Consider the following 17,958-nt stretch of genomic DNA (forward strand, 5'->3'; position numbering starts at 1 on the left):
AAGAAAAGAAAGATGACAGGTTTTCAATCGAGTTATGTGTGACGTACCTAAGAAAAGGTAAAATACAAGCTAATTGCAGCAGGAGCAGGTCTCAGCAGCAGGTCTCTTTTCATTGAGTTGAAGGGAGATATTTTGCAAGGCTCGCTAATGTGCGTCTGCAAGCCAGGCTAAGTAACAAAGTAACTTAACCATCAGACAATCTTTGAGACATTAAAACGTTTAATTAAAATTAAGCTCATCATCAATATCTATGAAAGTCTTAACTGACGAAATTAGTAACGTTTTCACAATACGAATGAAAAGTGCTTTTCTCTCACTGAGGGAGTGACATATATTCAAAGACAGAAAAAGTGCTTTATATACGTAGCTATATAACTATCAATAAATCTAAAATTATATTTTGAGGTAATTATTTATTGAAAGACGCAGTAAAGAAAAGAAAGATGACAGATCTTGAGTTATGTGTGAGGTACCAGAGGAAAGATGAAACGGGAGCTTTAAGCAGGTCTCTTTTCATCGAGTTGACGGGAAATATTTTGCAAGGCTCTGCTGATGTTTATTTTAAGTGCATCTGCAAGCCAGCGTCAGTAACGAAATAAATTCTCCATTAGCAGGTAATTTAGTGTTAACAACTGGGTTGAAAACGTAAATTAGCCACCGTAAAGGGTAAAAAAGCTGACGTTTCGAGCGTTAGCCCTTCGTCAGAGCGATTGACGAAGGGCTAACGCTCGAAACGTCAGCTTTTTTACCCTTTACGGTGGCTAATTTACGTTTTCAACCCAGTTGTTAACACTAAATTACCTGCTATACTCTCCCACCGACGCAGCACCACAGTTTCTTTAGAAACTTACCCCTTTACGCGCCATCTGCCAACAAAATGCCGCATTAACCGAACTTGTATATTACAATCATCACAAATTAAAAATAATTATATATCTAAGCTTAACAGATATCTTCAATTCTTAATTAGAAGCTACAGTTTGCTGTCGGCTAGAAAACGCAACTACCACAAATGAAATCATGCTGGTCGAATTTTGATCTCGGTGTGTTTTAAAGAATAAGCTTGTCCTCGAAATGACTGCCATGTAATGCCTTGTGCGTAACCTTCACCTTTGTACAAACCGTTTGGATTGGCGTTGTGGCAGGTATTATACCACCAGCCACCTTTAAAGTCTAACGCACAGTTTCCGCTGTTGTTAACGTCGTTGTCTTTGTCTTTGGTTGTAAACCTCATGTTTCTAGGATATCAAATACATTTCGTAAGAAACAGAGAAAAGGCGAGGAAGCAATGCTTCTAGCAACATATCATAGTCAATAAAGTGCAACCGGCAACACATGGTGGGAAATATCCAAGGAGCACTAATTGTCAGCAGTGTTCATAAAAAGATTTCCCTATCAGGAAGGTTCGAGAAAATGGAACGGTGAGCAACGTACACTTGTTTGTTTTAGTTAATAGTGCAGCAAACAGGAATTTGATGTCATCTTGTTGAAAGGAACAATCCTAGTTAGCAATAAACTGGAAGTTGAAATATCTGATCGGCGATGATGCACTTCAGTTTAGATTTCTCATATGTAGAAAAATGCTGATCAGCTTAAGTGTAGGGGATCCTTCATCGACTTCCGGCAATCCTCAACGAATTTCCAAATTCTCAGGCAGAGCTTTACCCTTACATTACAAGTCACTCTCAGAGCAAAGTACAAAAAACTGCGATAAGACATACTTGATAGGCTTCGTGTACGAAAGCAGTGAGTCACCTGCGGAGCCTCGGTATCCATCGATTGTCACCCGATAATTATCGCTTTCGTCGGCCACAGCGAAAGTCGTGTACTCGGCAAATCGTCGGTCGCCTTCGTAATCCTCCATATCGATTCGAAACACCATGCTAGCAGATGCAGTCAGTCGGTGAAGATAACCGTTTCCGAGCCAAAACTCGCCTTTCAGATTTCCAAAGCCTTTTTTGTATGATTCCCAGTCGACATAAAAGTCAACGGAGCCATCCACACGCCTTTGAAAGGTGGTCCATCCTCCGCCACCAGTTTTCATGTCACACAGCACTTGAAAAGGTTCTTCTTCATCAGGGTAAACCCAATACACACCGTCAGTTGTGGAACCATTTTGATAATAGTCAAGACAGTTCTTAGGGCAATCTAGAAATTTAAAAAAAAAAACGCAAACGTAAAACGCTTTGACAATCACAGAAAAAAATTACATATTCTCGCTCTCTCTCCCTCTCTAAATGTTTTTGTAGTGGATGTCGCATCTTTGATCTTTCGTTACCTTGCCTCATCTGGTGCTTATCTACAGTAAACAGCGACAGTAAAACGCTTTGACAGTAACAAAAACTATATATTCTATCTGTCTCTCTCTGTCTAAATGTTTTTGTTGTGGATGTTACATCCTTGATCTTTCGTAACCTTGCCGCATTTGGTACTAATCTACCCGTTTCATCTGTTCGAGGCATTTTCCGAGGGATAAATATTTCCCTCTCGTAGAGTTGTTTTTTTGTCTTTCCTTGAGCGGATTTCCACTTACCTCTAATACACTTACAAAAATGAGTGTTTGATTTGTAGTCAACAACACAAGTTTCATTCTCCTTGCAAGGATCATATTCCTCGCAGGTGCTCTAAAAATTTAAGAAAGAAAATCAGTATACAAAAAGATTTCAATAGGATGATGGCAGACTTTTTCGTTTAAGGAGGCTCCATAGCGTTTTTTGACCGATCAAGATCTGGGTGCAAATGTAGCGCGAGTGTCATTAAACATGGCGGCTCGATACGATCGCACAATCGTTATCTGAAAAAGTGTGTTAAAAACAGTTACTCAGTATTTATGTAGTGGAGTCTAGGTTTTCCAGAAACTGCACCAGTAAAATTTATACGTACTGTTTTGCGACAAAGAAAATAGAGATCTTTCGAGCAAGATTTATCGCGTTTCCTTTGGTAGATTTTCCTAACATTTGCTGGACCGTTAGCAAATTGTGCCCTACCTAGTGCCTGTTGATTAAAATGAATTATTTAGACCAAGCTTGAGATAGAGGAAGAAAGCACAAATTGCAAATATCGAGGAAACTGCCTTTGTAACCTTTATTTTATTTCGGCTTTTAAATGATCGGCAGAACAATTTTCAAAAATTAGGAAAATTTTGAGATAGTTCACCGAAGCAAATTGAAGAAAATCAAAGGCAAAGCCAAATTATCACTCCCTTCGTGGAGTCTTAGCTAAATAAAGAAAATCATTCTGATAATATCTACTAGAGCAAACGATAGTCCGAGCCTTTCTCATCGCCCTTTGAATGGCTTTTAGCGACCTAAAAAAGCGAAAACATAAAAGTTTTCTAGAAAAACAATACGCTGGTGCACAAGCCAAGATCAAGCAAAAACCCTATAGCCAAAATCTTACTGCCTCTTACTGCCTCTCGTCGGTTATGTATTAAATTTTAAAAGAAAGAAACTCATAACATAAACAGTTTTTGTTTGGAATAGTGCTAAAACGAAATCATCCCGCTTTATTCTGCTTTTAGTATGTTGGCTTCTTCTGTGTTATTTCTTACTACATTTCATTAACCTTAAGTCTTTAAATGAAATTTGTATTAGATTATGTTTCATTTTAAGGTAGATTCGTTTCACGAAAGGGTGCCCTAGTGAGGAGTTCTCGTTCCTTCTGTAGGCGAGAACCTCTGCGGTCTTCATAACAGGTGCATCTCGGCACCGATAACTCTAGAAAGATATTGTATTCTTTGGAATCAGTTGACTCAATTGAGACGTGAAAAAACTTGCTTAATATGACCGAGTTGTTTACAAAGGCTGATAAGACCTCGTAGATACAAAAATAAATCAAAAGTCTAGAGTTTCAAGTGTTTTATCGTGTTGTAATCATTTCAACTTCTCAAGCTTTCTGAGCCCAGCATGTGTCATCAAGACCAGTAATTACTTACTCACAATGAAAGGTAATCAGTACCAAAATCTCTGCATCATCTAAGAGTTCCTATTCATTTATTCACGAAATAGAACGGTCCTAGTTTATAAAGAATGCATACTTATTAAATTCTTGAAACAACCAGACTGACTGTAATGAGAATCGCAGCATCCTGTTTGAGATGAATTCAGACGAAAAGAAAACACACTTTCACGAACTGAGGACATTCGAGTTCATCAGTTTTGTTACCTGTATTCCTCTATATAATGCTCCATCCTCTTTTGTAAAATTCACCTGACTCGCAAATCGGTCCGAGCCACTTAGCTGACATCTACTTGTCTCCTTGTCATGGATGGGAAGGAAGTTGTATGACAAACATCGATCTTCAGAGACACATTCAAACTGACAAGATATTTCAGATGCTACTTCAAAGTCTCTGAGGACACTCCCGTTGAGTTTTTGATCGTTTATCGCCTTTGCGAAATTAGCAGATTTAAAATCTGGCTCCGAAAAACGATTTGAAGCTTCTGCGAGGCCCATAAGTGCAAACATCAATAGGGCCTGTAGGTACATGTTTCTTTTTTCCTATGCTGACCTCGACTAAGATCGCACTCGCTGAATCAGCAATGTGGTGAATCTAAACTAATCAAATTAAACTAATTAAAACTACCCCGATTCATAATAAATGACCTCATTCGAGGTGAAACAAAGAGGTGCCATTGCTACGATTTTTACAACATTTAACCATTAACTTCCCAATAAATATGCATGTTTTACGTCCTTCAAAATAATAATCGTCATTTGCAGCAACACGATTGTTAAATTGGTTATTCTCTTGGCATCTAATCATACAACTGCATTAGTATTACGTTAGGCAATGACCTTGCAGGTAAGCTGCAATTTTAGCAATAGCAGAGAAGCCTAAAATGATTAGGTTACGACGGGAATCGAGCTGTTGCCTCTCGAATATTTGAGAGCCTTAACTGAGACTACGAGTTTTGGCCGGGAGTGGCACTAGTCCCTCGTAGTCGTCATCGGCCATGGCGAATCCTTTACTTCAGATAAACATGATGTAACACACGAGAGTGTAGCTTTTTCAGAATGAGGAGAACACTTCACAGAGACGTCAGACACTTCACAGACACCTTCTTTGCAATATAATTTCATTCGTTGAAAAATATTGTTCGCTGAAAAATCTTGGTTTATTCGATACAAAATATTTTTATTCGATAACAAATACTTTCATTCGATAAAAAATATCGTCATTCGATAAAAAAAATTTTATTCCATAAAAAAATATCTTCCTTCGATTAAATTATTATTCGGTAAAATCACATGGTTAGCTTAGCCCTGGTCGCTGAGCTAGAAAGCCTTCGTTTTTCTGCTACTTTAGGAAGCACGAGCCAACGACTGAACTTGCAAGTTGGTCAGGTAGTGAACCGTGCGAGGGACATACTGCGGAACAACGGCTCCACATTTAGCCGCAATGCTTCCACATCATTCCGAGCTGAGTCAACATTACTTGGTTCATTTCCCAAAATACCTCGACTGGCAGGGGCCTCACGTCATAGAAATGTTCTGCCAAAAGAGGTTTGTAAAACATGCAGTTGTACACATGGAAAAAACTCTGTCTTCAAATGAAAACCCTTTGACCCACGATGAGATAATCTGTTTGGCTGAAGTCGATTTCCTCTCAGATGACGATGAACAACAGAAGCAGCAAAATATATTGGTCATCACTAAGCTTACCATGTGATTTTATCGCATAAAAACTTTTTCATCGAATGAAGATCTATTTTTATCGAATACAAATATTTTTTTATGGAATGAAAGTTAAATAAATCAAGGTTCTTTAAAAAACAATTTTTTTAACGAATGAAATTTTATTTTGTCAAATAAAAATATGTTTTATCAAATAGAAATATATCTTATCGAACGAAAATATATTTCGTCTAGTAAAAATATTTTTATCCAATAAAATTACATTTTTACTACATTTTGCTCCATTTCGGCAACCATGGTAGACGAAAGAAATATGAAGACATATAATTCTTTTTTCATCCTGTTGAGGTATTTTAGTGAAAATGGTGTTATTAATAATATTTAATAATATTAATATTATTATTATATTAATGTTATTTCTTGTATTCAGTAACTTCTTCCCCACCTTGCAATTATTTTTCGTTCAGTTGTATAATTACCTAGAAGGTTCTTTATTCTTCCTTGTATCACTGCTTCTGTGTGAGTGCCAGATAGAACGTGTCACGCGAAATAATTTACTGTATGAAAAAACCTGGACATATTGCGAACCAACATAATAACCAGCTACAAGTTGGCTCGTTAACTCAGTTGGTAGAGCACTGCACCGGTATCGCAGAGGTCATGTGTTTAGTTTTTATTGGTACGATTTTTCCATTATTGCTTGAGTAGGACTCAGTATCGCGAAGATCGCTTTCATATTCATCACATCTTATTACTAAAAACTACAATAACGTAAAATAATTCATACTTTAAGTCTTTAAAATCACACGTAACCAACAAACGTTATGCATCGATCAATTCGAAGCTTCAACATCGCCTTCCCAGTGCCAGAGCTATGTTCAAATGCCCTACCCAAGAGCCAGATTTGCTGGTCAACTTTTTTCGGTAAAGGGCAAAATCAGCGACTGCATCCCAATCCTCCTGGGTTTTTTTCCTCCTCCGCAACTATTGCACCAGCAGCTGAACACCTGAGAAAGGCTACCTTTTTCTATTAAGTTTGATCCTCCAGTTTCTTCGCCACTAAAAACCAGCTTATCAAGAATCTAAGAACTGTTATATCTCAGTACTTCATTGTTTATTACTCGTTTAACGTGATTTGAAAAAACTTGTTTAAACCGACCTTAGAATCAGGGCTCTACTTAACAAATAGATTCCAAGTTGCCGTGTGTCTGTTCAGTAATAGATCACAGATGACGTCAAAATGTGGTAAGAACAAAAAAGTGGCTTCCTCTGTGTTCTATTACTGAACAGACGCACGGCAACTTGGAATCTATTTGTTTTATATAATAAAGAATTAAAAAAAAGTTTTAATGATGACGTCATCTATACGTCTGTCCTCCAATAGATCATAAGTGAGAACTAATCACAATACGTGCATAACTGAGCTTATTACATAAAAGACGATATCTTTCCTCACAAAGAGAGTCAGATATCTGAACAAGCTAGTTTGCCAAACTAGTAGGATACATTTGAATTAAGCTGTACTTTCGACCTCCTCCGCAGCCAAAGACAACTCTAAATCACCATGAGACCCTTCATCTAACGACTCATAAATCTCCTCATGTGTCAAGAATTTCACCCTCGCATCATCAGCGCAATTATTCTCAGGTAATGCCTCACTGCACATACATTTTCCATTCATCCTGGCGTGTGTATCATCCTGACAAACCACATAGTTTGATGAAAGGTCCATTGCAGCTGTTTCGCTTAATTTGGTTTGGTTGCTTTCATGTGTAATTGTCATTATCGTGACATGATTGTAAGATATACTTGCTGTGATCCTTGAGGCTCTTTGTATGTGAAGCTGCACAACAGTCCTCGGGAATCTGAAGCTCAAGCAGTAGTTAATCGTTCAAGTCAAATTCTTAGTTACAATCACTAACTTGATGTTGCGTGACATAACCACTGATGTCAATTTGCGTTACATCTTGTTTATTTTTTGAGACACAATCTTTGTTTATGTTGTTCTCATTCGTGTTTAGAATTTCTTACATTTCATCATTCCCGGAATCATTTGGCCTTTGCTCGCATTTAGATTACAAATTACAAATCTCTTGATCATCAAAATCATGAGTTGAAAACTAATCAAACTAAAAGGTGAAAAAAATCGATTTCAAAACTTTTGAAAAATGAATTAACAAAAGAGCATATCTGTCACTCGACAGTCTTTCAAATGATTAATTAGCGTAAGCTATATTTCATGAATCGTCTCCAAATTCTTCACATTCGAAGAATTAGCTAAAAATCTTTAGTTTATTACCTCACAACTTGACAATGGATTGATTTCCTGTTGAATAGGCTTTTCTGAAAGTGACCAACCGATACATGGTTTATAATTTGCTTTTTTCTGATATACCCTACGACTAGCTTATAATATGGTAAAAGATGCTTACGGCGTCAATACTCCCACAATCTATTGATTGATGTGAAATTCAAGTTTCGCTCTTGCCACCGCCAGGAATAGGGCCCAGACTTCTTCCCAATTTTTGTTTGTTTGTTGTTGTTGTTATTTTTTGTAAGAATTCATCTTTATCTTCTATAGCTTTACCAAGTTTGAAAATTGTTTCGCAAAAATCCACATCTTTACCGATTTTAAAAGAGAGCGTATTTAGACTGTCTTATTAAAGGATCCATAAAATTGCACAAAGCTGGAACAGTGCTAGTACAGATTTGAAGAAACATTACACATATATAAAGATTTATCTGCCCTGGTTCAGTTTCAGAACAGTGTTGCTGAAGGTTAGCTCTCCAGTTTCTGGTAAAAAAAAGTGCCATACTTTGAACTACGATTGGAATCTGAGCGAGAAGTCTCCGCGATTCGTTTTGCTGCTTCCTTTATTTTTAGCCTTCACCCAAAGAAATCTTACCAAGTGATGTTTTTTCGGGCAGCTAATACTCACATACCAGGGGAACGATAGCCAATCCTTCTACAGTCGGGATTGTGGCATTTCTGGTAATAAACACCAAGTCTCAAATCTGCCACAATCCTAGCCTGAAAAAAAAAATTAACTGCGTGTTCTTTCACTTTATAATCATTGATTTATTTTAGAACAATTTTAATTTTTTTAATCAATTTTTTTTCTTTCAAGAAAATTTTAATATTCCTCATCCTTCACCACGCCATGGTTATAAGTTGACTTAATCCTGTGAACAGTATAAGCACAATGCAGTAGAATCGTCGTGATCTATCCACTCGGAATGCTAACCATCCCCCTGAGATTTGGAACACCATAATAACTATAATAAGAATAATTTATTCATTTCTAGTGCGCATCTTTACATGACTATGATTAGATACGCATTCCTAAAGTATATATTATATAAAAGAGAATCGAAGAAACTAAAGTATACAAAAAAGAAAATGCTAGATTTCACTGATGGCATAGCTAGGAGTAGAGTGTTAGAACCCCTTAGATTATAGCATGATGTCTTCATATTAATTAAGGATCGTGGATACTGAGGCGCAAGGCCATGTAACGCCTTAAACGTGAGGTGAAGTACCTTGAAGTTGATGCGTGCCTTGATAGGCAACCAGTGCAAATCGCGCATTATTGGTGTAATGTGACAAAACCTAGGCGCATTACATACCAGCTTAGCGGAAGCATTCAGAACTCTGAATTTGCGCAAGCTGGCTGTTTGGCAATTCATACAATAGGCTATTGCAATAGTCGATGCGGGACGTTATGAAAGCATAGACTAACGTCTCCGTAACTTCTTGAGATAAATACTTGCGTATGCGTCGAATATTATACAGGTGGTAAAATGCTACAAAACGAAGCTTACTGATATGGCTAGACATAGTGAGCTGTAAATCGAACCATGATCCAAGTTTCCTAACTACCGGAACAGGACTCACATTAGCAGAGCCCACCTTAACATTGTCATTATTAACTTTGGCTAGCTGTTGCTTTGTGCCCAATATAAGAAACTCTGCTTTGTCTTCATTTAGTATTAGATTGTTCGATATCATCCAGCTCCTGACATCAGTGATGCAGTCAGTCATAGACTTTATAGCAGCGTCAGCTTCCGCAGATTAGTTTGGGCTGAAGGAAACGTACAGCTGCGTATCATGAGCATAACAGTGGACTTGAGGAAGGTGATGTTTCACGATATCAAAAAGCCTACGCGTATATATGGCGAAGAGCAGCGGGCCTAAACACGATCCTTGAGGGACGCCTTGAAACAGTGGGAACTTCTTGGAAAGTCCACCATTGACAGACACTCGCTGGAACCGGTCAGATAAATACGACCTGAACTAAGAAAGTGCATTGCCAGTTACTCCACAATCAGACTCGAGACACTGAATTAGTATATTATAGTGTATCGTGTCAAAAGCTGCACTTGAATCCAGTAAAACAAGCAGGGTGACATGTTGCTGGTTCATTAACATTAGGATGTCATTCTTTACTTTAAGTAAAGCTGTTTTCGTGCTGTGTAGAGGCTTATATGCAGATTGCAGTCGGGAATGGCGCTCGGTGACTGTCAGATGCTTTGTGAACTGATCAACACACGCCCTTTCTGAGAGCTTAGATATGAAGGCGTGATTGCTCACTGGACGGAAATTCTTATAGGCAATGTCCAAGTTAGGCTTCTTAAGAGAAGGCAAGACAAGCGCCTCTTTCCAGGACTCAGCAAAACGGCCAGACTCAAATGAAAGATTGACTAACTTGTTTATAACTGGCAGCAAATGTCCAGCAACTGAGTAACAACCGATGTTGGGATCGGGTCAAGCTGACATGATTTTTTAGCCCCCTTTTCAATGAACGTGCGCACTTGGTCTTGCGTCAGGGACTTGAAGCTGGTAAGCCGTCCATCAACGTATACACTATGCTCATCTGCGCGAGGAAGCGATTGAGACTGCGCGGACCGGTCAGCTTGAGACCAATTTATCTTCTCAATCTTCTGCCCAAAGAAGTTGCCAAAGTCATTGGCAAGCTGGTCAGGGTTGCCCGGAGGGAAAGAAACATCTTTAGCATTACACAACAAGGCCTAAGTAGTTTGGAATAGCTTCCTATGGTTAGAGCTGTTTTTTGGGGGAGTGTAATATTCACAACGGGCTTGATTCATGATGAATGTTGCATGGTTTTTCTTCGCCTTAAAAAACACGAAGGTCATGCGCAGATTTAGACTTGCGCCAGATCCTCTCAGCCTTTCGTCTAGTCCGTATGGCAGCCTTCATCTGACTGTTAAACCTGGATCTGACTGTTAAACCTGGGAACTCACTTCCTGTTGACGACAGCCTTAGTTTTCGGAGGTGCGTGTTTGTCAAGAATGGCCTGGAGAGTGGAGTCGTAGCAGTTGACCATTTCATCCACATCTGTGAATTCCGTGGTTCACAGATCTGAATCCCTGAGATCCGCACGCAATGCATCCAGGTCAATAGCCTTCAGCTGTCTGTAATTGATCTCCTTCACAACAGCTAGCGGTTTTAGAGAGTTCAAGGGACAAAAAACTGCAGCATGGTCAGATATGAACTGGTTAATGACTGGCACACTCTTGATGTTGTCATCATGTTCCCTGGTGATGATCAAATCCAGGGTGTGGCTGCCCTCATGTGTAGAACCCTTCACATGCTGCTTTAAATCCATAGATACAAGCAAGTCCAAAAACTTGCAAGCGTTGGGATCATTTGCATCATTTACATGGATGTTCAAGTCCTCTGTCACGGCTCAGGCACTAATATGATGGATTCCAGATAAGTAACAAACTCGTCCATAAAAGTATTCAGAGTTACTGGATGCTGAGCAGAATACGGTGGGCGATAAATAAAAGACAGCCTAACCCAGAAGGAATTCGAACTTGGGCTCCATTCCGACAATTCAAACGAGGTTTTCTCTCACACGCATAAATTTTCTTAGCTCTAATGTTATCTCTGAAGAGCAGACATGTTCCGCCTCCTTTGCGTCCTGATCGATTATGGTGCATAAACTTATGCGTGCCAGGCGCGATAAATTCAAGACACCATGCCATGTAACCGTAGTAAAATGCTCTTAGAATTACACGTAAGGAAAACAAATGAAGTTATCTTGTGTTACGGCATAATCTAACCGACAAAAAGAACATTACAATCCTAAAGACTCGACTCCTTTACTACACAACCTGTTATTCTGAATAAGGAGCGAATCCTACGGTTAGTAAAGTATTAATTCCTGTAGAACAGTTCAGCAGACAATTCTGAATCGAAATATGGAGTAACAATTTTCACACAATTTTCGCTGAGGATAGTTTTTTGATAAAATATTACTGCCAATTTATAGAATTTTTTTTGTTTGGTTGTTAATAAACGTTTAGGAATTTGATATCTTTAGAAATACAATGTTAAACCCGTTAGTTAGTCATGAAAAACATGTTTTTAACCAAAAGAATAACTACATTGCATCGCAATCTTAAAAGTAAAATATCTTGCTATACAAGCGTCTCTTGTTAAGTGACTGTCAAAGAGCAAACACGAAGTATATCGACCAAAATTTGTGGCTTTTAAAACGTCCTGTTACGCGAAGGGCACCTGTACTGAGGTCGGCCCACGTGAAGTGGTCACCTACGGAAGGATGGAATCATAGAATAGAGACAAACCAATAGCGCTAAAATTAGTCATGGTCGGCTGCAAGCGGTGATCCCCTGCAACAATGAAATGAAAAATAAGGTGGATGGAAAAGTGGTGAGATAATTATCTAAATGTTAGGTTTAACTGGGTTTCATTATCGTAAGCAACGATAACGAAAAAAAAATTTGACCCCGAGTTTTCCAATATTATGAGCTTCTCTTGGTGTTTTTACCGTAAGGATTTTTATCTGGCACAATTTGATTTGTGTGACATGAACGAGTTTTCTCGAAAGTGCTATCTTCACTTACCCTGCAGATTATTTCTCCATCCACCACAGCCGTGTGATTATCGACCATTGCACCAATAGCGACATTCAAATTTACTCTCAACTCAGACATAACAAAGAATCCAGTGAAAATCATCTCGGACAAAACGTAACGCTTGGGGAGAGTATTAACAGCCATTTTACGTTAGAAAAACATTAAGCAATCTTTAATAAACAGGGACGCAAATATTAAAATAAAAAAAAAACAGCAGTAGGAATCCTCCTATCTCGATTTGGAACAGAGTTAAGATTTACGCGTCTTTATAGATCTATTGGCCATAATTCAGCTCAGCACCATCTTCAAAAGGGAGTTCACGGTTTAAGTAAATGTCTCGTGGGCCAAACCATCTTTCTCCATGGTTATTTTCTCTAAGTTCATGTTGAAATGTACTAGACACTTAAAATTATATTTTGAGGTAATTATTTATTAAAAGACGCAGTAAAGAAAAGAAAGATGACAAGTTTTCAATTGAGTTATGTGTGAAAAGATGAAACGGGAGCTAATTGCAGCAGGTCTCTTTTCATCGAGTTGACGGGAGATATTTTGCAAGGCTCCGTTGATGTTTATTTTAAGTGTGTCTGCAAGCCAGTCTCGGTAAATCATAACTAAATAACTTCCTCATTAGACAATCTTTGAGATATCAAAACGTTTAATCAAAATTAAGCCCATCGTCAATATCTATGAAAGTCTCAAGCGATGAAATGAGTACCGTTTTCACAATATGAATTAAAAGTCCCTTTCTCTCACTGAGGGAGCGATATATATTCAAAGACAAAAAACGTGCTTTTTATACGTTGTTACATTAATAAAACTATTGCACACAAAAAATTCAAGAAAGTTTATCACTACTAAGAGCGTTGAAAGACGACAGTTACACACACATCTGCCGAAAAAATTTCGCATCAACCGAACTTGTATATTACAATCATCACAAATTTAACTAAGAATTATAACAGTACGCAAAACAGATATCTTTAATTCTTAATTAGAAGCTACAGTTTTCTGTTAGCTTAAAGACGCAACTATCACAAATGAAACCATGCTGGTCGAATTTTGATCTCGGTGTGCTTTAAAGAATAAGCTTGTCCTCGAAATGACTGCCATGTAATACCTTGTGCGTAACCTCCGCCTTTGTACAAACCATTTGGATTGGCATTATGGCAGTAGCTGTACCACCAGCCACCTTTAAAGCTTGACGCACAGTTTCCACCAGTACTAACGTCGTTATCTTTGTCTTTGGTTGTAAACCTCATTTCTCTAGGATATCAAAAGCATTTCGTAAGAAACCGAGAAAGAGCCGGACAGCAATGCTTCTAACAGAATATCATAGTCAGTAAAGTGCAGATGGCATTGCATGATAGAAAATATGCAAGCAGCACTAATTGTCAACAGTGCACATGAAAAGATTCCCCTATCAGGAAAGTTTGAGAGAATAGAATGGTAAGCAAGTACACATATTTTCTTGGTTAATAGTGTTAACAGGAATTTGATGTCATAATAATGTTGAGAGAAGCAATCCTGGTTAGCATTCAACTGGAAGTTAAAATATTTGATCGGCTATGATGCATCCGGGATGCGATACCTCAGCTTAGATTTGCCATTTGTAGAAAAAGCTGATCAGGTTAAGTGTAGGGATCCTCGACTACAAACCATCATCAACGTATTTCCAAATTCTTGGGCACAAGCTTTTCAGAAATTACCCTTATATTACTAGTAATTCTCAGAGCAAAGTACAAAAAGCTGATGTCTGATCGGCGATGATGCACATCAGCTTAGATTTGTTATATGTAGAAAAAAAAGCTGATCAGCTTAAGAGTAGGGAATCCTCGACTTCAGGAAATCCTCAACGTATTCCAAATTCTTGGGCAGGAGCTTTCAGAAATTATCCTTATATTACAAGTCATTCTCAGAGCAAAGTACAAAAAGCTGCTATGAGACATACTTAATAGGCCTCGAGTACGAAAGCAATGAGTCGCCTGCGGTGCCTCGGTATCCATCGATTGTCACTTGATAATTGTCGCTTTCGTCGGCCACAGCGAAAGTCGTGTACTCGGCAAATCGTCGGTCGTTTTCGTAATCCTCCATATCAATTCGAAACGCCATGTTACCAGATGCAGTCAGACGGTGAAGATAATCGTTTCCGAGCCAAAACTCGCCCTCCAGATTTCCAAAGCCTTTTTTGTATGATTCCCAGTCGACATAAAAGTCCACGGAGCCATCTATGCGCCTTTGAAAGATGGTCCATCCTCCGCCATCAGTTGTCATGTCGCACGGCACTTGAAAGGGTTCTTCTTCATCAGGGTAAACCCAGTACACACCGTCAGTTTTGGAACCATTTTGATAATAGTCAAGACAGTTCTTAGGGCAATCTAGAAATTAAAAAAAAAAACGCAAACGTAAAACGCTATGACAATCACAGAAAAAAATTACATATTCTCGCTTTCTCTCCCTCTCTAAATGTTTTTGTAGTGGATGTCGTATCTTTGATCTTTCGTAACCTTGCCTCATCTGGTGCTTATCTACCCGTTTCATCTGTCCCAGTATGTTTCTCTCCTAGAGTTGTTTTTGTATTTCCTCTAACGGACTTACACTTACCTCTAATACACTTACAAAAATGAGTGTTTGATTTGTAGTCGACAACACAAGTTTCATTCTCCTTGCAAGGATCATCTTCCTCGCAGGTGCTCTAAAATTGAATAAAGAGAATTGGTGTGCAAGAGGTATCAAAAGGATGATGGTAGACTTTTTCGTTTAAAGAGGCTCAATAGGGTATTTTTGACCCGCGCGAGAGCTGGGTGCGAACATAGCGTGAGCTTAAAAAAGTGTCAACATGCTTGACAAAAACGGCGGCTCGATACGATCGCCCAATCGTTATCTGAAAAAGTTTGTTAAAAAACAGTTGAAAAGTTTTTGTGTGATGGATTCTAGGGTTTCCAGCAATTTTACCCGTAATATTTATAGGCGCTCTACGCCGGAAGAAGAGGTCAACCGAAAAGAAGACACCTTGGGAAAGATTGCCAAGAGGCGACAGATCGCGACAAATTCGAATGTTTACGCATCTCAGATACAGATCTTGGCGAGGTTCTATTCCATTACGTGATGTTTTATGACAAAGAAAATAGGGATATTTCGAGCAAGATTTATCGCGTTTCCTTCGGTGGAATTTCCTAAGATTTACTGGACCGTTAAACATATTTGTGCTCTTCTACTGCCTGTTGATAAAAAAAAATTCACAAGACCAAATTTGAGGTAAAGGAAGAAAACAAAAATTTGCAAATAGCGAGGACACTGTCTTTATTACCCCTATTTTATTTTTTTCGGCTTTTAAAAGATAGGCAGGACAGATTTCACAAATTGTGAAAACTTTGAGAGATTTCCCTGAAGCAAATTGAGGAAAACCACTGGCAAAGCCAAACTATTTCTGACGAGCTCCTCCTTTCGTGGTGCCTTAGCTAAATAACGAAAATCATTTTGATAATATTTACTGTAGTGAACGATATTCCGAACCTCTCTCATCGCCCTTTTAATGGCTTTTAGTGACCTAGAAAAAGCGAAAACATAAAAGTTTTCTAGAAAAACAACATGCTGGCGCGCGCGCTAACGGTGAGCAAAAACCCTATGAAGCCTCAGTCTTCAATAGCTAAAAGCTTCCTGTCTATTATCGGTCACGTATCAAATTTAAAAATAAAGAAACTGAGTACATAAACAGTTTTTGTTTTGAATAGTCCTAAAACGAAATCATCCCGCTTTATTTCTAGGTTTATATCTATGTTGGCTTCTTCTGTGTTATTTCTAACTACATTCCATCAACCTTAACTCTTTAAAAGAAATTCGTATTAGATTATGATTCATCTTAAGGTAGATTCATTTCACGAAAGGATGCCTTAGTAAGGAGTTCTCGATCCTTCTCTGACGAGAACCTCTGCGGTCTTCATAACAGGTGCTCCTCGGCACCGATAACTCTAGAAAGATATTGTATTCTTTGGAATCAGTTGAATCAATTGAGACGTGAAACAACTTCTTTAATACGACCTAGTTGTTTATAAAGGTTGATAAAACCCCGTAGATACATAAATATTTTAAAATGCTAGAGTTTCAAGTGTTTTATCGTGTTGTAATCATTTCAACTTCCCAACCTTTCCAAGCTCGGCATGTGTCCTCAAGACCCAGTAATTACCAACTCACAATGCAAGGTAAACAGTACCAAAATTGCTGCACCATCCAAAGAGTTAGTCGTTTATTTTGCCTGTATTCCTCTATATAATGCTTTATACCCTTTCGTAAAATTCACCTGACACATAAATCGATCCGAGCCACTTAGCTGGCATTTGTTGGCCGCCTTCCCATGGATGGGAAGGAAGTTGTATGACAAACATCGATATTCCAAGCTTTAAAAAACCTCTTTTAACCTTCCAAATAATATTTTTTTCATTGGCTTGGTGAAAACTCGACTGGCGATCTCTGTAAGAGCGGTCCAAGGCGTTTTTCATCGGAAAAAAGTTTTGCCTCAAACTTTACCCATTAAACTGTTATTGGTAGTAAGTAAATAAAACCACATTGGTTTCTGAAAATACGTTTAAAATTGTTTTTGAGAGCTCTCAATAATCAAACCTGCAAAAGGCCCTTTTTTAATCTCCTGCGACATCTAAACTTTCAAAAGTTGACAAGTTTACTCCTCGTAACACATCGCACACAGCAAGAAATCGTCCTAAATTGTGTGATATATAAGGGATTTGGTAAGCATTTCAATTTTGATATGTGCTTATTCAGAGGTTCGCCAAAATGTATTTAAAAACATCCGTTAGACAGCTTTCTGAAATTGGTCAAAAATACTCTTTTGTTCTTGGGTGATAATTTCATGAGCGCCAGCTATAACGCGCTGAAAGATTTAGGATAAACTTGTTTTGCTTTAAGGCGGCGAACTTGTGATGGGGCAAAACTTCTATAAATCGACTGATGCACGGATGGGAAAACGCTTGAATCTTCATCAGCAGGATTTTTGTTAAAAATAAAGTAAGGTTTATTTCCCTTATTGTAAAAAATCGATTGCAAAAACTATTTCCTCAAAATAGTTTTAGTACTTTTTATCAAAGTCTAACTTTTTCTGTTTATCATGGCTCTACCAGACTTCTTTCCGTGACACAAACATCGGCAAATTTCCCACCAGGTTGGCGCAAGAATCTTAAATTCTTAAAAACTTTAGTGACATATGTTAGGCAGAGTAAGGTTGATGCATTACAGTTAGAAAACATTTTAAAGAGATCCAGCTTCGATTTTAGAGATAAAATTCAATCATTGAGCCTCAAGTAATTTTTGATACGCTAAAAGAGATTCAGCTTACCATTATTCCTCTGTAAATGAAATGTTCATCCTCGGTAAAGTTAACAAATCCAACAAATCGATCAGAGTCGC

General features: G+C 38.2%; 2 protein-coding genes across 2 annotated transcripts; both read right to left on the minus strand.

Annotated features, from left to right (window-relative positions):
• Window positions 1-1,018: 1,018 nt before the first annotated feature.
• On the minus strand, window positions 1,019-4,488 carry LOC131770920 (ficolin-1-like). Its single transcript, XM_059086639.2, has 4 exons — window positions 4,165-4,488; window positions 2,534-2,624; window positions 1,722-2,148; window positions 1,019-1,238 (listed from the first exon to the last, which is right to left on the minus strand). The coding sequence occupies exons 1-4, from the start codon at window positions 4,486-4,488 to the stop codon at window positions 1,019-1,021; spliced, it is 1,062 nt and encodes a 353-aa protein (XP_058942622.2).
• Window positions 4,489-13,259: 8,771 nt separating this feature from the next.
• On the minus strand, window positions 13,260-15,227 carry LOC136277666 (ryncolin-1-like). The gene is made up of 3 exons (XM_066160052.1): window positions 15,142-15,227; window positions 14,489-14,915; window positions 13,260-13,803 (listed from the first exon to the last, which is right to left on the minus strand). Exons 2-3 carry the CDS (start codon window positions 14,809-14,811, stop codon window positions 13,572-13,574), a joined length of 555 nt encoding a protein of 184 aa, XP_066016149.1. The 5' UTR covers window positions 14,812-14,915; window positions 15,142-15,227; the 3' UTR covers window positions 13,260-13,571.
• Window positions 15,228-17,958: the final 2,731 nt, after the last annotated feature.

The sequence above is a fragment of the Pocillopora verrucosa genome, chromosome 1 (assembly GCF_036669915.1).
Source record: "Pocillopora verrucosa isolate sample1 chromosome 1, ASM3666991v2, whole genome shotgun sequence".
Taxonomy (NCBI): Eukaryota; Metazoa; Cnidaria; class Anthozoa; order Scleractinia; family Pocilloporidae; genus Pocillopora; species Pocillopora verrucosa.

Bases quoted from the DNA above. Each gene is read 5' to 3' on its own strand.
- LOC131770920 (XM_059086639.2), bottom strand. From the start codon at position 4,488: ATGTACCTACAGGCCCTATTGATGTTTGCACTTATGGGCCTCGCAGAA. The intron at 2,625-4,164 runs GTAACAAAACTG...TTAAATTTTTAG, and splicing joins CATTATATAGAGGAATACAG to AGCACCTGCGAGGAATATGA. The intron at 1,239-1,721 runs GTATGTCTTATC...TTGATATCCTAG, and splicing joins TCGTACACGAAGCCTATCAA to AAACATGAGGTTTACAACCA.
- LOC136277666 (XM_066160052.1), bottom strand. From the start codon at position 14,811: ATGACAACTGATGGCGGAGGATGGACCATCTTTCAAAGGCGCATAGAT. The intron at 13,804-14,488 runs GTATGTCTCATA...TTGATATCCTAG, and splicing joins TCGTACTCGAGGCCTATTAA to AGAAATGAGGTTTACAACCA.